The sequence below is a fragment of the Salvelinus fontinalis genome, chromosome 8 (assembly GCF_029448725.1).
Source record: "Salvelinus fontinalis isolate EN_2023a chromosome 8, ASM2944872v1, whole genome shotgun sequence".
Classification (NCBI taxonomy): domain Eukaryota; kingdom Metazoa; phylum Chordata; class Actinopteri; order Salmoniformes; family Salmonidae; genus Salvelinus; species Salvelinus fontinalis.
The window spans coordinates 9,661,370-9,686,186 of record NC_074672.1 but is presented as its reverse complement, the minus strand read 5'-3'; the positions used below and the strand labels follow the sequence as shown (position 1 = coordinate 9,686,186).

Sequence of the window (24,817 nt, the reverse complement as noted above, 5' to 3'; positions counted from 1 at the left end):
ATGTCTGGGAACTTGCAGGTGCCTTGGTGGAAGAGGACTGTAACATCTCACAGCAAGAACTGGCAAATCTGGTGCAGTCCATGAGGAGGAGATGCACTGCAGTACTTAATGCAGCTGGTGGCCACACCAGATACTGACTGTTAATTTTGACCCCCCCCCTTTGTTCAGGGACACATTATTTTATTTCTGTTAGTCACATGTCTGTGGAACTTGTTCAGTTTATGTCTCAGTTGTTGAATCTTGTTATGTTCATACAAATATTTAGCCATTTTAAGTTTTCTGAAAATAAACGTAGTTTGAGAGGACGTTTCTTTTTTTGCTGAGTTTAGGTAGGGGTAAAACGACTAATAGCAGTGTATGTGTTGTGTCGCATTAGTATGCATGTGTGTGCATGTTATGTGGGTGTGTGTGTGCTGGGGTGTTAGTGCAGGTATGCATGAGTGTATGGTTATAGTCCAGTGTGTGTGTGTACAGAGTCAGTGCAAGAGAGTTCGTATAAAAAATGGTTAATGCAGGTAGTCCTGGTAACCATTTGATTAGCTGTTTAGCAGTCTTGTTTAGAAATCTTATGGCTTGGGGGTAGATGATGTTCAGGGTCCTGTTGTTTCCAGACTTGGTGTATTGGTACCGCTTGCCGTACGATAGCAGAGAGAGCAGTCTGTGGCTGGAGTCTAGAACAATTTTTTGGGCCTTCCTCTGGCACCGCCTGGTATAGAGGTCCTGGATGGCAGGAAGCTCAGCCCCAGTGATGTGCTGGGCCGTACACACTACCCTCTGTAGCGCCTTGCGGACGGATACAAAGCGGTGATGCAGCCAGTCAGGATGCTATTGATGGTGCAACTGTCAAACTTTTTGAGGATCTGAGGGCCAAATCTTTTCAGCCTCTTGAGGGGGCAGAGATGTTGTCGTGCCCTCTTCACAACTGTGTTTGTGTGTTTGGACCATGATAGATCCTTAGTGATGTGGACACTGAGGAACTTGAAGCTCTCGACCCGCTCCACTACAGCCCCATCAATGTGAATGGGGGCGTGCTCAGCCCTCCGTTTCCTGCAGTCCACAATCAGCTCCTTTGTCTTAATGACGTTGAGCGAGAGGTTGTTGTCCTGTCACCACACTGCCAGGTCTCTGACCTCCCGATAGGCTGTCTGATCGTCATCTTTGATCAGACCCACCACCACCGTGTTGTCTACAAACTTAATGATGGTGCTGGAGTCGTGCGTGGCCATGCAGTCGTGGGTGAACAGGGAGTACAGGAGGGGACTAAGTACGCACCCCTGATGGGCCCCCCGTGTTGTGGGTCAGTGTGGCGGATGTGTTGTTGCCTAACCTCACCACCTGAGGGTGGCCCAACAGGAAGTCCAGGATGCAGTTGCAGAAGAAGGTGTTCAGTCCCAGGGACCTTAGCTCCGTGATGAGCTTTGAGGGCATTATGGTGTTGAATTCTGAGCTGAAGTCAATGAACATTCTCACGTATGTGTTCCTTTTGTCCAAGTGGGAAAGGGCAGTGTGGAGTGCAATAGAGATTGTGACATGTGGTTCTGTTGGGGCATTATGCGAATTGGAGTGGGTTCACGGTGTCTAGGATGACGGTGTTGATGTGAGCCATGACCAGCCTTAAAAAGCATTTTATGGCTACAGGTTTGAGTGCTATCGGGCGGTAGTTTGCTTATTGACATTTACTGTACAAGGTGACCAAAACACATTACCTTCTTTGTCCTTGTCTCCTCCTGGGGATCCCAGTATTAGTAGTCTTGAGCATTGAGTCAACATCGTAGGAACGGTGATGGTTATGAATGTGGCCCTATGGAAGATATCAATGTGACAGTAGTCAGGGGTGATGAAGAAACAGTCCATACGTTTTGTCTGTGTATTGGAGGGAGGTCAAGCTTTGACAAGTTTGCGCGAGAAGTGAGAACATTAGCAACTTTGGGTGTCTTTCCTATGCATGACATCACATTTTGCACAATATTCAGCTTACGAATGCCCGAAAGAGTTATCACTTTCGCGAGGTGACTGCAAACCAGTACTTCACTTAAGCAATAAGCATTTAACCAGTTTTTTTTTAAAGATTAGGTTATGATTCTTATGTCTTGACAATGCATTTATTTGTATACATAACAATTAGTGAGCTGTAAATCATGCACAAAATAAATCAGAAGAGCCAAAATCGTAACGCGTTTAATTCTTGAAGCAGTAAAACTGGTTCCCAGATCAGGGCAGCACACACTGATTGAGAAATGAAAAAGTGCAAGAAAAAATGTTTGAGAAGATCAAAAAGAAGACAACAGTAAGAAAGAATGTAGCTCTCGTTTAGTTTATGAGTCAGATGATTCATTAAACCAGAAACATACATACATGTAACATAAAAAAATGACTCTTCCCCTTCATGCACCTCTTCCTCCTCCATATATTCCAGTTTCAATGGACCTGAGCCCTGGGACCATACGTCGGGACTGCCGGGCGTGGTGGCTCCTTGCTGTCCCCAGTCCGCCTGGCCTTGCTGCTGTTCCGGTTTCAGCTGTTCTGCCTGCGGTTATGGAACCGCCACCTGTCCCAGACCTGTTGTTTTTCAACTCTTAATGATCGGCTATGAAAAGCCAACTGAAAATTATTCATGATTATTATTTGACCATGCTTGTCACTTATGAATTTTTTTTAACATCTTGGCATAGTTCTGTTATAATCTCCACCCGGCACAGCCAGAAGAGGACTGGCCACCCTTCATAGCCTGGTTCCTCTTTAGGTTTTGGCCTTTCTAGGGAGTTTTTCCAAGCCACCATGCTTCTACACCTGCATTCTAGCTGTTTGGGGTTTTAGGCTGGGTCTCTGTACAGCACTTCGAGATATTAGCTGATGTAAGAAGGACTATATAAAATAAACTTGATTGATTGATATAGACCAGGGGTCTCCAACCTTTTCTAGCATGAGAGCTACTGTTAAATCATGAAACATGAGAGCTACTGTTAAATCATGAAACATGAGCTACTCATAATTGCTTTCCTAGCTTTGAAATATGCACTCCTTGTATTTTCCCGAGTTATGTTTTCTCTGTTTTATTTTTTGTGGTTTGGGAACTCATAACTGTTTGCATAACAAAAGCCAACCCAATTAAGACAAATAATCATGATATAATTCTGCCAGGTAAGCCTGGTTTGCAGTTGACATTAAAATGAGAAGGTTTGGGGGTAAGTCTTTCTGTCTACGGAGAAGACAATTGTTATTTCCGCTAACTGGTATACAAAGTGAATGATAGGCAAACGCGCACACCACACAGACATACAGGAGCAATATTGCTGGAAATGTATTGACAGATATTGTTACGTTTGGGTTTTAAGCCAGTTGTGACTAACTAGGGGTAATGTCAATGTGGATTTGATTGGATAGTAGCCGGGAGCTTGGTGTGTGATACTTGACAGTCTGCAGAGTTCTCATTCTCAGCCCGAATCCAACCGTGGTCGGCCCAGTCTTTTAGTCCTACATAATAATAATAAAATGCTTGATTGTATTTAAAGGCATTAATGACTCGTTTGCTGTCTAATGACATGAATGATTAATTGATTATATATTAGTAGGCTAAGTTAAGACAACGCGCACTCACAGCTTGATGGATTGATTATACAAGGCTACTACGAGGTGGGTCTAGCAAAAATAATACACATTATTCAGGCTATATTGTTGCTTGCTAAATGTTTCTGATCAGTGATGGATGAGCTAACAAATAAATGAACCACCACCTCCACTTGCCCAACCAGAGATCAATTAAGCAATATACAGACAGAAATTCAGTGAAACAAAACCATATTGATTTATCAGTCAAATCACAGGCATTAGGTCGGGTGTAGGACAGGCTACTACCGAGTGAAGAGCAAAATACACTTGTTAGGCTACATAACATACTAGCAAAATTTTCTAATCAACGAATATGAGCAAACTAGAATAAAGATTATCACGAGCACTCACCTCAATTTAGCTAACATTTTCCCAGTCTAATTGTTACCAAATATCCAAACTGAGATTCAGTGAAAACAAACATCTGACATTGATTCATCAAGAGGAGTCCCTCCACACTTCTCGCAAAAAGAGCGCAATGGGGCAGTCACAATCAAAACAGTGATGAAATGAACACACAAGACTGACTTTAAACAATTTGGGAAGTGCATGTATTTTTCATTACTATTTGGTGGGCTGCTCCAATTGACCTGTTGGAGAACCCTGATATAGACATACATCAGAGGCGGCTGGTGGGAGGAGCTATAGGAGAACTGCTCATTGTAGTGGCTGGAATAGAAAAAAAAGGAATGAGTCAAACATGTGGTTTCCATATATTTGTGTTTGATACTGTTCCATTAATTCCATTCATTACAATGAGCCCATCCTCCTATAGCTCCTCCCACCAGCCCTCCACTGACATACATGTAACTTAGTACAATTACTCTTCCTCCTCGTGTTTCGTGGGAGGAGATGCCTTCTTCATCAGTGGCGCGGGCATCGACACCCTCTTATTGATAACATGCTCCATGTGGGCATGCTCAGATGTGTCCAGGCTGATGTTGTATTTAGCAAGGATCTTCATGATTGGCCTCAGTTTCAGCCACCACGATGTTTTGGGGATGCGGTGCCTGGACAGGACAGCAGAGGGGGGTAGAGAAGCCTTAATAGGAATGTTATGGGAGATTTTGGCCCTGTCCAGGAACAACCACTTGCCCTTACCCCTAGACACTTGTGGATATCTGAGAGGATTGGATAGCAATATGGTGATAACAGGTGCTAGGGTTCATTTCTGGAAAAGGCCAATATAAAAAGTGGTCCTTTGTAGCTCAGTTGGTACGGCATGACGCTTGTAATGCCACAGTAATGGGTTCAATTCCCAGGACCACCCATATGTAAAATGGATGCACACATGACTAAGTCATTTAGGATAAAAGTGTCTGCTAAATGGCAAATATTATATTATTATAGAATAATCAGCAACTGCCACTTTCAAGTTAAGCGTCATAGATTTTATTTTTGAAAATATGTATATGATTTAAAGGATCTTACACAAAGTCTGTCTGTTCCTTCAGCTCAGCAAGAGGCTGGAAGGTCAGTGCTCTCTTCTTCATGCCCAGCACACAGGCAGAGTCTGGGGTGTTAGCGAAGATACGGCCTGGAGAACAGAAGAAGAATATTAACTGTCACAGAGACAGAGATTTAAAACCAAGTATATGAATTTGTGAGGTAAAAGCAGGGGTAATCTCACGTGGACAAACGCACGTAACAGAGGATGGTATCGTAGCGTCTGTCTGGCAGATTTTATACATCACTGATCATTTGGACAAATCACGATTTCACAGGCTTTCGAATTTCGGAAGAGGGGACATTTGGCCCATAGACTTGCCTGAAATATGCAGCGAGAGGGGGGTGGAGCTACCATCCTGCTTCAGCTCCTCATTATAGTTTATTTTCTAAGACGTCTGCCCCCATAACTTAATCAAGCATCTGACGCAATTATGCAAGATTTTAGTTCTGGGTTTCCGAGATTAAACCAAGGGATACAACGGACACAAAATGTACCATCAATGGACACATTTATTTTTTACATCCTATCTTCTATGTATGTGTACATTACAATTGCCACTAAGACACATGGGCTATTTGGAGACATCCCACAGCCTGTCTGTCTTACCGTGTCTATAGACCTCCTTGAGTTTCTCTGTTATCCACAAAACAGCCTTGGAACCCATCTTGGTGCCAAAGTTCCTGTCGAAAGGTGTTGGGGTGCCGCCCTGGGGAGAGGGAAGGTTCTATTACTGCATCTGAAGTCGACGTGCTGTATGTTCTGGTAAAGCTATAATATTAGGGACACTCTTCTACTACTTCTAATAGGGTGCCATTTGGGGATGCAGCCTTGTCACTGTTCACAGACCTGTTGCATGTGTCCCAGAACGTTCTTGCGGCAGTCAAAGATGCCCTTGCCCTCCTCAGAGTAGAGGGCGAAGATAAAGTCGGTGGTGTAGTTGGCATTGCAGTTCTCATTCCTGACACACAGAGGAATAATCAAAAGGTGTACAGATGAGATCTAAACATGAATGTAATGTGTATATACACTGTTGAAGTGGCATGGCAGTTTGGGGTTTTGGAAAAGGTACAAGCATGGTAGATAATGAAATGAATGAATGCTTGAATGAATCCCACCTGAGAATCAAACCTCTCTTCACGTCTGTCTTCATCTTCTGCACGAGATGCTCTACATTCATCTGTAAACCAGAGCCAGTCGGTCAGCACCCATTTGTACCATGTCAACTATATAGAGGCCAGTTTGTACCATGTATACTTTTATATAAAGGAGAAACTTAAGCCTAGTCCTGGACTAGAAAGCATGTTCAATGACGATTCTCCACTGACAGTGCCTCTCCAGGAATAGTGTCCATGACTAAGAGAGAGAGAGAGAGAAAGTGTGTATCCTGCTTCAGCTCACCTCCAGGTCCCTAATACCAAATTTGTCCTCATAGATGTATGCAGCATCAGCCCCAGCAGCCAGACCTGCCATGGTAGCCAGGTAACCACAGTACCCTCCTGCGGTCTCAACGATGAACACACGACGCTTGGTGCCTGCTGCTGACTGCTTGATCCTGTCACAGGTCTGAGGGGACAGGGAATGGAGAGGAGACGGGGTAAGAGGGGGAGACTGACAGTTTTACAGCATCAGAGTATGTGAGCTGAGCGGAGCTGGAGCGGAGCGAGGAGTGGAGCTTGCCCAATTTGTAACTGGAGCGCGGAGCCTTCTCGCCCGCTCCAATTTCACTCCAAGTAGCGCTCACTTCACGAGCTCAAGGTATGCCCGTGCCAGCATTAATTCGTAGTCTACTTGTGTGCTGCTATAGCCTCTTGCTTTATCTACTGTCATGGAGTTCGCAAAATATTTTCATAAAGAAACTGATAAAATACACAAAGTGACTTACAAAGATGAGGACCAAGAGCAAGAGAGGGAGTGTGGTGATGTAGAGTCCACAACTGAATAATCATTGTGGAATCTGAAAAGACATGTATACTGAAAACATGATGGTGTACTTACTACGCGCACATGCTAAAAGAAAGGAACGAGGCCGGTAGATAACTAAGTGTGTCATTGTCATCCTCCGAAACACAACCCAACCAAGCCGCACTGAACAATGCACATCCAACCTAGCCGCACCAATGTGTCGCTAAACACCGTGCACTGCGCCCAGCCCGCCACAGGAGTCACTAGTGCGCTATGGGACAAGGATATCCCTGACGAACAAACCCTCCCTAACGACGCTGGGCCAATTGTGCGCCGCCCAATGGGCCTTCCTGGTCGCGGCCGGCTGCGACAGAGCCTGGGCACGAACCCAGAATATCTGGTGGCACAGCTAGCACTGTGGTGCTCACTGAGGTGATGGTGTTGATGTATTACAGTACTGACCGAGGTGATGGTGTTGAGGGCTGTGTCAGCTCCGATACTGAAGTCTGAGCCGGGGACGTTGTTGGAGACAGTGGCGGGGATGACCACCATGGGAATGCACAGCTCTTCATACTTATCTCTGCCCTGCACCAGCTCCAGACCACCCATATACGCCTGGGAGAGGGGACAGGAGGAGAGAGGAGAGGAAAAAGGGGAGGGAAGGAGAGGCGAGAGGAGGGAGAAGAGCAGCAGGGGTTACACTACTGAGGTACCGGGCTTATGTGTCTTTTGTAGTTACATGTGAGATTCCACATAGACATTACATTTACATTTTAATCATTTATCAAATTCTTTTATCCAGGATGACTTACCTACTTTTAGAACATTTACTTGTGATTGTAAGACAACCACACATTAAAGAAGACATGCATGTGATGAGATAATCTTCTGAGTCTTACCTCGAACCCTCCAATAATCACCAGAGAGTGGATATTGAACTTAGCGATAGTCAAGCTGATTTCCTCAATGTACTCAGAAGGAAGGACTCTTCAAAAAAAGGACGATTTAGTTAGTTGTGTGAAATATCAGTAATTTACCGCATCACTGCCCCAAAAAATGATTTTACATGTGTGCCCCTCAGTTCCACTCCTGCGGACAACACAAACTATTACACTGTATTCATCCTGCATCCTAATAATCATTTTGAGTAGTACCTCTTGGTGCCCAACTCAGAGCCCCCCTTTCCAGTCCAGCCTGACACTCCAGTCCAGGCGATAGGCTCGATCTGTGGAAGACAACAAAGTCAAGGGGTCAAGGGATTGAGGTTTCCAGATTCACTGGACAAGAGTTACTGTACCAGGCAGAGGAGGCTGCTGGGAGGAGATATAGGAGGACGGGCTCATTGTAATGGCTAGAATGGAATAGATGGAACGGATGTTTGATACCGTCCTCCTATAGCTCCTCCTACCAGCCTCTTCTGGTACCAGGCCACTTATTCTATATTTAGATTAGAGATGACCTGGATCTGTACTCACAAAGCATCCAAGAGTGTTGATCTAGGATCAGTTGAGCCTTTTAGATGTTGCATGGACAAAAGGGACCTGATCCTAGATCAGCACTCCTACTCTGAGACGCTTTATGAAAATGGGCCCTGATAAAAAGAGGAGTTTTGGCTGAGAGGAATGGGCTCTGCCTAGTACGCAATGTGTAGTGCGTAGGGTGTATATACCTTTCCTTGAGCGAGACCCTCGAACCCGTCATGAACGGCCAACATGTTGTGTCCCTGAATGATGCCGATCCTCACTGCAGAACGCACAGCAGCATTCATACCAGCACATGGAGCACCAATGTTTACTATAGCCACGTTAATGTTGCTCTGAAGAGGAGGAGAGGAGAGGTGACACGAAGAAAATGGTGACACATTTTTGTCAGTGCTAGAGTCTTAATTTAACAAAACTCATGTGTTCATTGTGAAGCTGTTGTTCCCCACCTTGGTATCTGGAGGGTTGATGTGGGCCAGCATCTTGTATGTGTTCCAGTTGTTTTCAAAGCTCCTGGACACAGCCAACAAAACAGTGATGTGTTAGTAGACTGTGATAAAGTTCATATGTGGCATCCCACTGATTAGTTTCAATCATAGTGAAGCCATTGTAAGAGTGGTAAAAGTAGGGTAGTGTTCTTACTTTCCTCTGAGCTTGATAGCATCCTCCCATCTCTTCTCAGCCATGGCAGTAGTCACATCCTTAGTCTAGGGGGGGGGGGGGGGGGGGGGCGAGCGATCATTAATGCAAATTTACATAGAAGTTGAACCATCTGCCATCTCACTCCATGTCATTGTTTTTTTCTGCCATATAATAATCAAAACCCTTTAGTAGTCAATTAAATTCTTGTTGAAATGACAGCAAAAGTGCTCAGATCTATGATGAACCCGTTTGAATGGCACACACACAACAGTTGATGTGGCTTAGTGACTGATACTGACCACTTGGACACACTCCATGAGGGGCAGCCTGACGGCCTGGTTACCGGACAGACTGACCACACAGGCCGGGGTCTCTGGAGTGGCCTCTAACAGGGCCATCACAGCCTCCACACCCATCCTGCTGCCCTGGGGGAGAACACACACCAGGGTTAGACACACACAATCACGACACACCGTAGCTAGATACACACAAAGACACACCAACAGAGCCATGACCACCTCCACACCCATCCTGCTGCCATGGGGAGGAGGGAGAACACATCACACATTTAGACATGCTCATACGCACAGTGACAGAGACAGAGAGACCTACCAGGATTCTGTCGAAGGCTGAGGGAGTGCCGCCTCTCTGCACGTGTCCCAGGACAGTGGTACGGGTGTCAAAGCCCAAATTCTTCTCCACCAGCTACAAATGTAAGAAGCACACACCAAGAGCTGTTAGCAATCGACAGTTTAACCGTATTCAACACTGAGGTATTATTTGAGAAATCGGCCCTATTGTGGGCAAAGATATGCTGACATTGTTCTGTCAGTTTTATGGTCTTTTAAGTAATTTAATGTGTTAATTGTGTAGCTGTTGTCCCCCCTTGGTATCTGGAGGGTTGTTGTGGATAAGCATCTTGTGTGTCTTCCAGTTGTCAAATTGATCATCAAATTTGCTGACGACATTAGTGGTAGGCCTGATTACCAACAACAATGAGCCAGCCTACAGGGGAGGAGGTTAGAGCCCTAGCGGAGTAGTACCAGGAAAAGCCATCCACATCGACAGGGCCCGCAGTGGAGAGGGTCAAAAGCGTCAAGTTCCTTGGCGTGCACATCACTGAGGACCTGAACACTCTTAGTTGTTGCAGAAATGGACCCAATATGCTGTTTATTTTCTGCATCTATGTAAAAAATTTAATAAAAAACATTGTTTTACAGTTAGGAATTTTTCTTAACGTTAAGGATCCCAATTTCTTTCAAACGTTTCAACAGTCACACACCTAGCCCTTCACAAACTTTGACAGATGCACCTTTGAGAGCATTCTGTCGGGCTGCAACACCGCCTGGTACGGCAACTGCACCACCTTCAACCGCATGGCTCTCTAGAGGGTGGTGCGGTCAGCCAAACACATCATCGGGGGCACGCTGCCTGGCCAAGAAGATCATTAAGGACCTCAACCACTCAAGCCACGGTATGTTCACTCTGCTACCACCTAGCAGACAGAGACGGACCAGGTGCATCAGAGCCGGGACGAGAGACCGAGAAACTGCTTCTATACCAGGCCATCAGACTGTTGCACAGCCATCACTAGCTCGCTACCTGCCAGACACTCAGCCCTGCACCGTGAGACTAATGCCTCATGTATAGAGCTCGTCACCTCATATTCTGTTTATATACTGTTGTTTACTCACTGTGTATGTACAGTGCATTCGGAAAGTATTCAGACCCCTTAACTTTTTCCACATTTTGTTACGTTACAGCCTTATTCTAAAATGGATGAAATAAAAAAAATCCTCATCAATCTACACACACAACACCCCATAAAGATAAAGTGAAAACAGACGTGACATTTTTGCACATTTATTAAAAATAAAAACAGAAATACCTTTTTTACATGAGTATTCAGACCCTTTGCTATGAGACTCAAAATTGAGCTCAGGTGCATCCAGTTTCCATTGATCATCCTTGAGATGTTTCTACTTGATTGGAGTCCATGTGTGGTAAATTCAGTTGATTGGACATGATTTGGAAAGGCACACACCTGTTTATAAAAGGTCCCATAGTTGACAGTGCATGTCAGAGAAAAAACCAAGCCAGGAGGTCAAAGGAATTGTCTGTAGAGCTCCGAGACAGGATTGTGTTGAGGCACAGAACTGGGGAAGGGTACCAAAACATTTCTGCAGCATTGAAAGTCAGGACTGAGGGAAAGATGAACGGAGAAAAGTACAGAGAGATCCCTGATAAAAACCTGCTCCAGAGTGCTCAGGACCTCAGACTGGGGTGAAGTTTCATCTTTCAACAGGACAACGACTTTAAGCACACAGTCAAGACAACACAGGAGTGGCTTCTGGACAAGTCTCTGAATGTTATTGAGTGGCCCAGCCAGAGCCCAGACTTGAACATGATCGAACATCTCTGTTGTGTCATGACTCTCCTGGTCGAGGATCCAAGGCCTCAGATCAGCTTGGCAAATGGCCGACAGATAGCCGGTGGGGGGGGCTTGGCCAGTTTTATGACACTTTCACACCCTGTCGTAAATCAAGTGAGAGAGAACTCTCCTTCTCTCTAGTAGCAAGATTGGAATGACTTTGTTAGAGAGAAGATTTTGCCGCCAAAACTATAACACCCAAAGAGTGAAATTTGGAACATTATAAGATACGAATGTTAAGATTAGATCCCTATGGACCAAAGAATAATCCTGTCATATTGCTTTCCAAACTATGCAACAAAAATTCTGTAACTTAGGAAGGAAACACATTCTAGCTTTCAAGTTTCCATCCAATATGATGTTAATACAATATGAAGAATGATGGAACTATTGTTGTTAAGATATGAATTAGACTTTGGTTTTCTAATGAGAATGTTTTTTCATGTCTGTTGCACATTAACTTAGCCACGCTCCTAATGAGGTCGGAAGAGCATATCAGTGTGATGCAACCGCCTTTCCAACCGGAGTGCTTAAATAAAAGGACTCACTAAGAATTAGCATATCAGACCTGCAGACGGCCGGCGTAAACTGAATGTTACGAAATGGTTGGAAACTCTGAAAACCAACACGAGGGGAGAAGATAACCTCCGCTACGAGACCAGAAACATTCACAGTCTGCAGCTGTGCATGTAAAAGTGGTCCTAGAACTTTAACTAAAGACACAAGGTGGGAAGGAACAAATCCCATCTCAGTTTGCTCTATTTGAACCCTCCACTGCCAGAGAAGCTCTACAACTAAGAAGGACATTGTGACCTCTGGTGGACAAGCGAAGCCTTACACCGAAGTGTGAACTACAACTACCCCGTCCTCATAGAAGGGTTGATTGGTTCAACAGAGAAAGGACAAACAAAGACCTCTACGCGTAAATATGTACATTGCATTTCTTATGCGAATGGGGGGTGGTTAGGGTGCTAATTATTCTAACTACTGTGAGATAGTTTCCAAATGTAAGTGTTTTGTCTCTTTGTCTCCTCCTCTATCTTTCCCCACCCCCTTTCCATTGTGTAACAAGGCATCATATCATGTCAGTCCACTAGGGACTTTTATCTCATGTAAGTGTATATGTGTATTCTGTGTTATTATTTAGTTAGTTAGTAAATAAATAATTAAATCAATTGATGTAGTATTGAATGATCAGAAAAAGCTGGGGTTCTTGCGGATTCAAGAGGTCTGCGGCGTTCAGAATGAGACTGATATCAGGTAATGATTAAGTTATTGATGTAAGAGATATCTGTACCTCTTCAGAGTTTAATTCGGGAGATGGTAACTTGTTAAACAACTTTTCCCGTAGTGCCCCAAATTCCTAATGAGTTCATTGTTACATGATTAATTTAAAAATTGGTGACTATTGTAGTTAGTTGATTCGATAAATAACAGTCATCACGTTAATTAAAGTCAGGTCACGACAGGAGAGACTTGAAAATAGCTGTGCAGGGACGCTCCCCATCCAAGCTGACAGAGCTTGAGAGGATCTGCAGAGAAGAAAGGGAGAAACTCCCCAAATACAGGTGTGCCAAGCTTGTAGCGTCATACCCAAGAAGACTCAAGGCTGTAATCACTGCCAAAGGTGCTTCAACAAAGTACTGAGTAAAGGGTAAATACTTATGTAAATATGAATATTAATAAATATGAATTTCCTGTTTTGTTTTTTTATACATTTGCAAACATTTCAAAAAAACAGTTTTTGCTTTGTCATTATGGGGTATTGTAGATTGAGGGGGGAAAAACATTTAATCAACTTTAGAATAAGGCTGTAACATAACAAAATGTGGGAAAAGTGAAAAGGTCTGAATACTTTCCGAAGGCAAATCAAATCAAATGTATTTATCAAATGTATTTATAAAGCCGTTCTTATATCAACTGATATCTCAAAGTGCTGTACAGAAACCCAGCCTAAAACCCCAAACAGCAAGCAATGCAGGTGTAGAAGCACGGTGGTTAGGAAAAACTCCCTAGAAAGGCCAGAACCTAGGAAGAAACCTAGAGAGGAACCAAGCTATGAGGGGTGGCCAGTCCTCTTCTGGCTGTGCCGGGTGGAGATTATAACAGAACATGGCCAAGATGTTCAAATGTTCATAGATGACCAGCAGGGTCAAATAATAATAATCACAGGTGTTGTCGAGGGTGCAACAGGTCAGCACCCCAGGAGTAAATGTCAGTTGGCTTTTCAGAGCCGATCATTCAGAGTAACTCTACCGCTCCTGCTGTCTCTAGAGAGTTGAAAACAGCAGGTCTGGGACAGGTAGCACGTCCGGTGAACAGGTCAGGGTTCCATAGCGGCAGGCAGAACAGTTGAAACTGGAGCAGCAGCAACTGTTCTCATCTTAATACTATTACTGTACGTACCATTTCCTTTTCCAAATTATATACCGTCTATACACATCACGTATTTATATTCTGGATTCTCACACATGCTGACTCTAATATATCTCCGTGGAATGTTATTTCTTGATTTCTTGTTTAGATTTTGTTTTGTTTTGTGGGAATTGTATTGTATTTGCAAGACATTCTACTGCACTGTTGGAGCTAGTAACATAAGCATTTCGCTGCAGCTGTTAAAAACACCTGAAAATCTGTGTACGTGACCGATTAACTTTGATTTGAAGTAACCTCGTCCCCAGAGAGTGAGCCCATTGGTGGATTCAGCAACGCTAAAAGAGGTCCTAAAATAACAAGCAAACAAACTCATTTCAACTGCGAGGTACAGTAATATGAGGGAGAGCTTGCCTTCTTGATGTCTTCAGAGCTAATGGGGTTTCCATCTCGGTCCATAGCTCCCTCAGCCACAATAATCACATTCAGACGAGATCCTCTGGCTCTTTGCTGTCAGAGACCAAAGACACAAGATGTCAGCTGATGATTAGGTACCAACGATGGAAACCGATGAGTGGGGTTAGAAATTATGTTGTAATGTGGTGTTTTTAAAATGTAATTCAAGATGGATAAAGGAATCTTTCAGGTCAGAAGTTAATCTGTCTGGGCATGTAAACCTACATCAGCCAGTCTTCTGCACAGATGCCCCTGCCATCCCTCATCTGGGGGCATCTCTGGGATGAACACCCAGTCAGCACCGCAGGCTAGAGCAGTCACTAGGGCCAGGTAGCCACAGTGTCTACCCATCACCTCCAGGATGAAGGTCCTCTGGTGACTGAGGAGAACAAAATAATAACCATTTTTGTTATAAACCAGGTTCAGAGGAGAAAACTGAAACAGGGTGTGTGAGTGACATAGTGCTGAGTGATTAACCAAAATGTATTTATTTTTTGTTATTAAACAACTGACAGACATAAAAATAAAAGTTTTTGAACACCTACTCATTCAAAAGGATTTTCTTTATTTTTACTATTTTCTACATTGGAGAATAATAGTGAAGACATCAAAACTATGAAATAATACATATTGAATCATGTATTAATCAAAAAAAGTGTTAAACAAATCAAAATATATTTTATATTTGAGATTATTCAAATAGCCACCCTTTTCCTTGATGACAGCTTTGCACACTCTTGGCATTCTCTCGACCAGCTTCATGAGGTAGTCACCTGGAATGCATTTCAATTAACAGATGTGCCTTGTTAAAAGTTAATTTGTGGAATTTATTTCCTTCTTAATGGGTTTGAGCCAATCAGTTGTGTTGTGACAAGGTAGGGGTGGTATACAGAAGATAGCCCTATTTGGTAAAAGACCAAGTCCATATTATGGCAGGAACAGCTTAAATAAGCAAAGAGAAACGACAGTCCATCATGACTTTAAGACATGAATGTCAGTCAATACGGAAAACTTCAAGAACTTTGAAAGTTTCTTCAAGTGTAGTCGCATAAACCATCAAGCGCTATGATGAAACTGTCTCTCAAGAGGACCGCCACATGAATTTCAAGACCCAGAGTTACCAGCCTCAGAAATTGCAGCCCAAATTAATGTTTCAGAGTTCAAGTAACAGACACATCTCCACATCAAATGTTCACAGGAGACTGTGTGAAACAGGCCTTCATGGTCGAATTCCTGCAAAGAAACCACTACTAAAGGACACCAATAATAAGAAGAGACTTGCTTGGGCCAATAAACACGAACAATGGACATTTGTAATTTATTTTGAATTCAAGGCACACTTAACCAGCATGGCTACCACTGCATTCTGCAGCGATACGCCATCCCATCTGGTTTGCGCTTAGTGGGACTATGATTTGTTTTTCAACAGGACAATGACCCAACACACACCTACAGGCTGTGTAAGGGCTATTTTACCAAGAAGGAGAGTGATGGAGCGCTGCATCAGATGACCTGGTCTCTACAATCACCAAACCTCAACCAAATTGAGATGGTTTTGGATGAGTCGGACTGCAGAGTGAAGGAAAAGCAGCCAACAAGTACTCAGCATATGTGGGAACTCCTTCAAGACAGGTGAAGCTGGTTGATAGAATGCCAAGAGTGTGCAAAGCTGTCATCAAGGCAAATGGTGGCTATTTGAAGAACTTCAAATATAAAATATGCTTTGTTTAACACTTTTTTGGTTACTATATGATTCCATATGTCCATTGTTATTTCATAGTTTTAATGTCTTCACTATTATTCTACGATTTAGAAAATAAAGAAAAATCCTTGAGTGAGTAGTTGTTCTAAAACTTTTGACCTGTAGTGTTGGTTCAAGTACTTGAATTCCATTTAGTCCAGTTTTTTTTTGTGAGCCCAACCGTGTCGTTTGATCTAGAGAGAAATCAAATCATTCACGAAAGAAATCAAGTCAAGAACTATGTGAGATGCTGGGCTGAAGGGAGTTGTAGTTTTCATTAAGCAAATATTCAACCTAGTTCAGTGCAGAAACATGGTAATTAACTACAATGAGCATAATTCATTGCCCCCGTTCCCGGCTTGAACAGAGATGGATACACTCATATGCCTGCTAAATTAGGTTAGATACACACAGACCGCATGCGAGAGGAATGTACACAACAGAACAATGAGAGGGATAGAGACAGTTCGTGAAAGCCTTGGCTTATCTACTTTGAATAACAGGTCAAATGATTTAGTCAGACAGCTCTGCAGCATAAATAAGATGACTAAAAACAGTACAGAGATAACTTTAGATGGATGTCTGGCTGGCTGCTACTGCTTTAGCAGAGATGAGATGATGACTATAAGGAATACAAAAAATTAAGTAATCAAATAAAAAGTAATATACACAACTGAAATATTTCATTATTTCATAGTAATTTCCTCTTTTTCTATTGATTTATACCCAATGGACCTAACAGAGACAATGGGATATTTTCTATGTTTTAGCAATTGAAAAGCTCTAAAATCATTTTAATGTCATTATATCATAATGCATTTGGTGTTTAGAAAAATGACAGAAACAGAAATCAAAAACCATGATTATTTTTTAAATAATCCAACTGAAACCGAACCAACCTTTAAAAAGCACTAATCACTCAGCACTAGATTGCATGCGTGTGTGTCAGGCTGCCGTTTATGTCCAAGTTGTTACTGACAGTAATTAAGCCTATCAACTGTGTGTGTGTCTGCATGTGTTGTGTACGCACAGTTGCACATTTTCGTGACTGTGATGACCTCTCCTCACCTCTGTGCGGTAGTGGTGATGGCATCCACCACCTCTATGATGCGGTGCAGAGCAGAGTCAGTCCCGATGGTCATGTCTGTCCCACAGAAGTCATTGTCGATAGAACCCACCATGCCTACGATGTTCAGGTGGGACGATTTCCGGGCCTCGTCATCTGTAATTTTACCTGGAGAGCAACCATGGTAACTAAGTAGTCAGTCATACACTGTCAGTCATATTCAGCAGCCGTTCCACCAATGTAACCAGACCTGGGCTTAAATAGTATACAGTTGAAGTCGGAAGTTTACATACACCATAGCCAAATACATTTAAACTCAGTTTCACAATTCCTGACATTTAATCCTAGTAAAAATTCCCTGTCTTAGGTCAGTTAGGATCACCACTTTATTTTAAGAATGTAAAATGTCCGAATAATAGTAGAGAGAATTATTTATTTCAGCTTTTATTTCTTTCATCACATTCCCAGTGGGTCAGAAGTTTACATGCACTCAATTAGTATTTGGTATCATTGCCTTTAAATTGTTTAACTTGGGTCAAACGTTTAGGATAGCCTTCCACAAGCTTCCCACAATAAGTTGGGTGAATTTTCGCCCATTCCTCCTGACAGAACTGGTGTAACGGAGTCAGGTTTGTAGGCCTCCTTGCTCGCACACGCTTTTTCAGTTCTGACCACACATTTTCTATAGGATGAGGTCAGGGCTTTGTGATGGCCACTCCAATACCTTGACTTTGTAGTCCTTAAGCCATTTTTCCACAACTTTGGAAGTATTCTTGTGGTCATTGTCCATTTGGAAGACCCATTTGCAACCAAGCTTTAACTTCCTGACTGATGTCTCATGATGCCATCTATTTTGTGAAGTGCACCAGTCCCTCCTGCAGCAAAGCACCCCCACAACATGCTGCTGCCACCCCCATGCTTCATGGTTGGGATGGTGTTCGTTGGCTTGCAAGCCTCCCCCTTTTTCCTCCAAATATAACGATGGTTATTATGGCCAAACAGTTCTATTTTTGTTTCATCAGACCAGAGGACATTTCTCCAAAAAGTACGATATTTGTCCCCATGTGCAGTTGCAAACCGTAGTCTGGATTTTTTTATGGCGGTTTTAGAGCAGTGGCTTCTTCCTATCTGAGGGTCCTTTCAGGTTATGTCAATACAGGACTCGTTTTACTGTGGATATAGATTATTTTGTACCTGTTTCCTCCAGCATCTTCACAAGGTCCTTTGCTGATGTTCTGGGATTGATTTGCACTTTTCGCACCAAAGTACGTTCATCTCTAGGAGACAGAACGCGTCTCATTCCTGAGCGGTATGACGGCTGCGTGGTACCATGGTGTTTATACTTGCGTACTATTGTTTGTACAGATGAACGTGGTACCTTCAGGCGTTTGGAAATTGCTCCCAAGGATGAACCAGACTTGTGGGGGTCTACAATTTTTTTTCTGAGGTCTTGGCTGATTTCTTTTGATTTTTCCATGATGTCAAGCAAAGAGGCACTGAGTTTGAAGGTAGGCCTTGAAATACATCCACAGGTACACCTCCAATTGACTCAAATGATGTCAATTAGCCCATCAGAAGCTTCTAAAGCCATGATGTCATTTTCTGGAATTTTCCAAGCTGTTTAAAGGCACAGTCAACTTAGTGTATGTAAACTTCTGACCCACTAGAATTGTGATACAGTGAATTATAAGTGAAATAATCTGTCTGTAAAAAATGACTTGTGTCATGCACAAAGTAGATGTCCTAACCGACTTGCCAAAACTATAGTTTGTTAACAAGAAATTTGTGGAGTGGTTGAAAAACGAGTTTTAATGACTCCAACTTAAGTGTATGTAAACTTCTGACTTCAACTGTATGTTTTCTTTCAAATACTTTTTTTGTGCTTGACTGAGTTTTCCTGGCACCATGGAACCAATGGAATAGCCTGAAAAGTGCAAACTTGCCAATCTGGCACTCCAGGCAGACTCAATCAAACGATCAAAGAATTTTGGAAGAAAACAAATACTATTTGAACCAATGTCTGCAATACACTCGAAGTTCTTAGGGCTTTCCTGGGGTTCTCAGGGTTCGGGGGCTCTTACCGGCTTTGACCAGGTCGACCAGCAGAGTGGCCCACTCCTTCCTGAACTGGTTAGCTCCGGTCAAGCTACCGTCACCCCCAATCACACACAGGTTGGTGATGCCCAGCTTGACCAGGTTCAGGGCAGCTTTCATGCGGCCCTCCCTGGCTCTGAAGTCCATGCAGCGGGCACTGCCGATGACCGTGCCACCCTGGTAGAGAGAGACTCATAGAATTAGAAGAAATAATGGACAAAGTTGTGGACTGCAATTTGGTGGAGGCTGTTAGAAATCATTGAAGACCCAGATGGCCGAAACAACAGTGTTTTTAACTATTCTAAACGTGAAACGTGATCTTTAGTGATGCATGTGAATCTTGCATCTCGTCTGCAGCTCAACTCTAGGCCGGTTTGAGCACTGAGAATATGTCAGGCTATCATTAAAGAGAGGCAGCTCTGTAATCACACCCTGCTGGGATCTTTCCATGGTGTCTGGCCACATCCAAACTCAACTTAAAACACCCTGTGTACGTGGAGGTCAGCTTGTATCACTGGAGCCGACCCCTGCTCTCCCTTAGTTACAGTAGACATCATCTATCCATCTATGAACACTTTTGGTTGTGTGTTTGTATCCGTCTCTAATATTAAAATAAACCAGTACTCTTGGTTTCTCGTCATTCATTTACTGTAATACCCTCTCTAGACAATGACAGCGTATGACAGTTGTGTACTGTATTGGCATCAGTGCGTGTGAGGGTGTGATAACAGGACTCACCAGTTGTAGCATCATGGACACACTCTCCCAGGTGGCCAGTTTGATGTTGTCTCCTCCATCCACCAGACCCTGGTAACCCTGCACACATCATCAACACAAATACAAACTCCATTATCTTCTGAAATGGGAGACAACACCATGCTACTGCAGCCACACAACTTCTCTCTCAATGTGGGTTGTGATAGAATCCATTTTGGGGGGAAATTCTTAAAACTTCAGTCAGATAAATCACAATGGTAATCAGGATAGAATGGATAGTAGAGGACTCCATGGGTGATCAGCAATGATAGGCAACACATTAGCAAGTGAATAAACTTGGATAACAGAACTGTGATTCTATGATACTATTGTATGACTTTACCTCATGAACAAAGTAGACCTTGGCTCCGGTGTAGATACCAACTCTGACTGTGGCCCTCACGGCCGCGTTCATACCTGATAGTCACAGATAGACAGACAAACAGGATTGACTGAAGGCTTATACATGCTTATAACAAGTTATAAAGTCTTACACCTGCAGGCTTTCAGTAAAGTGCAATGCACTATAACGAGCAGCTTGTCAAAGCCAAACTGTGACGTACACAGGTCCACATCTCACAGTGGCAGTACAGTAGTTATGGCGTAAAACAACCCGTTTAACGAATACTAACATTAAGACTAAATCAAGTTTACATTTGGATTTCAGCATTGTCATCAAACACATTAATATGACTTTTATAGCCCCTAAGTGGCTTGATACCCATATATTGATGCTTTATACACATATATTTTATGTGTATCAACCATTGACGTATGGGTATCAAGTCCCTTGACATTTGTGTTTTGTGTTCAGAGTATTTTGGCTACAACGTCCGGCTGACACATCCAAAATGGCTCATAAACTTATTTTCAGAATTGGAATAGAGAGGTGTCATGTCTGTAAACAGATCTGTAGACTGTACTCTATCTTCTCTCCATGTTCAGAACACTAAAAGGCCAAGGTGTGTGGGTGCGTGTTGTGATTGGTTGGTTGGTAGACAAGCATGGTACGGGACCGTCTCTTGTTACAGTAGAGCAGCTGAGAGAAGAGCGTGGCCATATCCTCCATACCATGACGTTCCACAAAAAAGGTCAGAGGGTCTAAAATTAACACCAAATTAGAGGGGGAGACGGACGGGGAATAGGCGGGAGATAACAGTGGCTTAGAGAAAAGGTTATGGGACACATTTGGAATCATCTATCTAGCAATGGTTTTAATTGTATTTTTTTTTTTTTTTACCTTTATTTAACTAGGCAAGTCAGTTAAAGAACAAATTCTTATTTTCAATGATGATACAACAGCTAGACAAACATCAGTCATAATATATATTGTTTAATAGCCACTATACCCTATACCTAGCCGCACTGGCAATGTATCTTGCAACAACTTAGTAGAGATCTGTCCAAATAAATATCATGTAATGGTATTTACTGGTGGGCCAGCTAAGGTATTCTGTGAATTTAAACTAGAAACACAGTCAGCATTACTGAAATGTACTTATATGACATTGCCAGTAAACTACAGTCTCATTTTACTCTACTTTTTTTGTCTCTCAACAATCATGGAGTAGTACACAAATTTGAAGCATAAGTTATGCAACTTCAAGATAAGAAGTATACCCTGCTAGGGAAAGATGCAGGACAACAATGTTTGTGTAGATATTGCCAATTTGAGATCCTGATCAAGTTGGGTAGTTAAGTTATCTGTATCGGGTGTCAGCCTAAAAAGTCCCGTGGCTCTAAGGGTACAGGAAAGCTATCACGCTGTACTCATCACATCGTCCTCACTGCCCTGACCACCACAAACCTAAAAGCTAAAGACATTCATCAACTCCTGACACCTGGCCTCTGGGACTAAGTGACCATGAAGACACATAACTCCAGAATCTAACTGGCATAACTGATCGCTCAGTCGCCCAACCCTTCTTTGGCTGCTTTTAGCTTGCTTTGGATGTTCTTCAGAGATAACTCCAGCCCTAACTCAATAATTCAACTCGGGGTGTTGAGTTAATATAAACTGGCATGATTTGATTTCACCTACAGAGCTGGAGGTCCTCACAGTCAAACCCAGACTATTGCAGTAGTAACACTGACACACACCACATACAAAAACCTAGACACAGTTACAGGCACACAAAGTTACAGACACACACACACACACACTGTCTCTCTGACGTCACACACACTTCTTACCTTGGGCATCACCACCAGACGTCAGCACGGCTATAGACCGGCCGATGCCCATCTTGGTTGGATCCATGCTTGTATGTGACATGGTGTCCACAGGGCTCCACACCAACTAGGTGGTGGCACTAAGGAAGGAAAGGGATAGATTGGCTGCTACCCTGTTTCTCAAGAGAGAATGGTAAGGTCACTGGCTTTATAAAGGACACTGCCCTATAGCCCTGCCCCCGAATCTCTCACACACACACACACACAGTCTTGTATTACTGATCGTGTGGGGACCCACAATTCAGTCGCATTCAAAATCCTATTTTCCCTCACCCCTAACCTATTCCTAACTCTAGCTCCTAACCCTAATTCTAACTTCAACCCTCTAGAAATAACATTTGACCTTGCGGGGACTAAAAATGTCTCCAATTGGTCAATTTTTGTTTGTTTACTATTCTGGTCCCCACAAGTATAGTTAAACACATCCACACACACACACCTCATGACTGAACTAAATATACATCACAGTGACTGTCACCTCCTAGAGGGCACAGTAACAGAACATATGATAGAATGTAGGATACATTTAAAACATGCTTGAGGGATTAAAATATGAACATTTAAAACTTTAATAAATTATAATACATTATAATCATATAATTTATCTCTGAGACCAGAGACCTTGAAGGGCCCCTGTGTCCCAAAGAAATAACAAATGCGACTCTACCCACATCAGGATACTGCTAGTAGACTGCATGTCTTATGTTTGATACACCCAGCACCGATGATATGAGAGAACCATGATAACATAGAAACTGTAAGTCACCATTAGGTCAGAATTGACATTGATATGCGTAAGCCTGGTCCCAAAGTGACAACAATGGCCATAGCCTAGGAGTTGGCAAGACACACAAACAGATCTGGGACCAGGCTAGGCAAGCCCACCTACATGAATGTGGCAATCAAAAGACACTGGCCACAGATAGTGTGCTGGGTCATCTCTACCCCCTGTCTACGTGTCCTTTAATTAACCTGCTGTTTCAGCAACAGACAGGGTACATTTCAGATAACCAGCAGCAGAGGAATGCTTACGTTATCATCATGTGTTCCTCATCAGTATGTGTTACATATACTATAGTCTTGCTGGTCTCCACCACCCCCAGTGTCAGAGATACATTGGCTGTGGGAAGAGATGACTTGCTTCCTGAAAACACTGTCTTTAAAGTAACTGCCCAGTGTTTCCAGATTTCTGTTAAATATGACCTATAATTAATTACAATATGCATGAAATTGTTTTCCTTCCAAAAATGTTTTAATTAAGTATGTTTAAAAGCAGCTTTTATGTGCTGGAATGGTGTGGGCGTACCCCAACGACATAATGTGTGGGCGGTATACCAGGCATTAAAAATATCAATGTGAGTAGACCTTTAACAATGAACGTAGCCTTAAAGATGCTTTTGGGAAACCGGGCCCAGTTTGACATACAAGTTTTAAAAAAATCGTTTTTACCTTTTTCTCTCCAATTTATGCTTTGGCCACAAATACAAGTATAGGACGAGTCAACAACATTATGAGTATGAGTTAACATAATATACACTTTTAAGTGAGATTTTCACCAGACAGATACTTTAACTTTAGTATGGCCCAGTAGAAATTCAGGGAATGTTAAAGTTATTTGTCAATCACCTGTAGACACACATTATACATTTTAATCTGTTATGAGGCAGAAAAATTCAGATTAAGACACACGAAATCTTTTAACATGCCAAGCGGTACAGTAGCCAAAGCCAATGGTATGAGCTACAGGTCGCGTTCTACGTTGCAGTCGCACACTAAATCTCCCAAATACTTTTGTTGTGTTTTACATGTTACTAACTGAATCAATATGACATGACTGCAACGTAGATGACGTACCATTAAATAATTGGTAAATGTGTGTAGCGTGACTACTTTGCAGATGTCTGGTGTGTGATGTCTGGAACGCGACTACAGTCTTGCTCTTCTTCAGAAGTGGTAGCACAGGCCAGTGTATTCATCTGTTATGCGGTACAGCCCAGTTAAAGGGAATGTCTTGAGGAACAACATACTCCCCCGCTAAAGGCTACAGATTCCAGATGGCATTTCATACACAGCGCTAGAAAGAGTCAGTTGACACGGAAGGCTGGATTCAATTCAGGTTATAGCTCGACTGAAATGTAAAGGCAATGATCTCGCCTTCGCGGACTGCATTCACGGTAAACGCAGCGTCGGCTCAATCTGAAATGACCTTTACATTTGAACGCGGATCTTCTTGGTCGTCATTGTAAATAAAACTGGTTAAATAAAAATGAAGAGACACTAGTCTGGCTCTGCGAGATCGCTGTAGTTGACACTGTGCATCAGAACCTAAAAAGCAGTCTGGCTCTGTGAGATCGCTGTAGTTGACACTGTGCATCAGAACCTAAAAAGCAGTCTGGCTCTGTGAGATCGCTGTAGTTGACACTGTGCATCAGAACCTAAAAAGCAGTCTGGCTCTGCGAGATCGCTGTAGTTGACACTGTGCATCAGAACCTAAAAAGCAGTCTGGCTCTGCGAGATTGCTGTAGTTGACACTGTCCATCAGAACCTAAAAAGCAGTCTGGCTCTGCGAGATCGCTGTAGTTGA

The 24,817-nt window shown here is 42.9% G+C and overlaps 1 protein-coding gene across 3 annotated transcripts; it reads right to left on the bottom strand.

Moving 5' to 3' along the window:
• Positions 1-3,781: 3,781 nt before the first annotated feature.
• On the bottom strand, positions 3,782-24,770 carry LOC129860501 (ATP-dependent 6-phosphofructokinase, muscle type-like). Of its 3 annotated transcripts, none has more exons than XM_055930926.1 (22): positions 24,088-24,770; positions 22,195-22,313; positions 20,345-20,418; positions 19,984-20,061; positions 19,233-19,422; positions 17,154-17,319; positions 14,570-14,723; positions 14,303-14,398; positions 9,697-9,789; positions 9,384-9,509; positions 9,085-9,149; positions 8,892-8,955; positions 8,631-8,777; positions 8,116-8,186; positions 7,861-7,948; positions 7,424-7,576; positions 6,458-6,622; positions 6,175-6,236; positions 5,906-6,017; positions 5,666-5,765; positions 5,041-5,146; positions 3,782-4,619 (listed from the first exon to the last, which is right to left on the bottom strand). In XM_055930926.1, the coding sequence occupies exons 2-22, from the start codon at positions 22,274-22,276 to the stop codon at positions 4,430-4,432; spliced, it is 2,382 nt and encodes a 793-aa protein (XP_055786901.1). In that variant the 5' UTR covers positions 22,277-22,313; positions 24,088-24,770; the 3' UTR covers positions 3,782-4,429. The 3 variants fall into 3 exon arrangements, with proteins under 3 accessions (XP_055786901.1, XP_055786902.1, XP_055786900.1); XM_055930927.1 differs by lacking the exon at positions 24,088-24,770 and having other exon boundaries at positions 3,782-4,278; positions 4,414-4,619; positions 22,195-22,369; XM_055930925.1 differs by lacking the exon at positions 24,088-24,770 and having other exon boundaries at positions 22,195-22,369.
• Between the last annotated feature and the right edge of the window lie 47 nt (positions 24,771-24,817).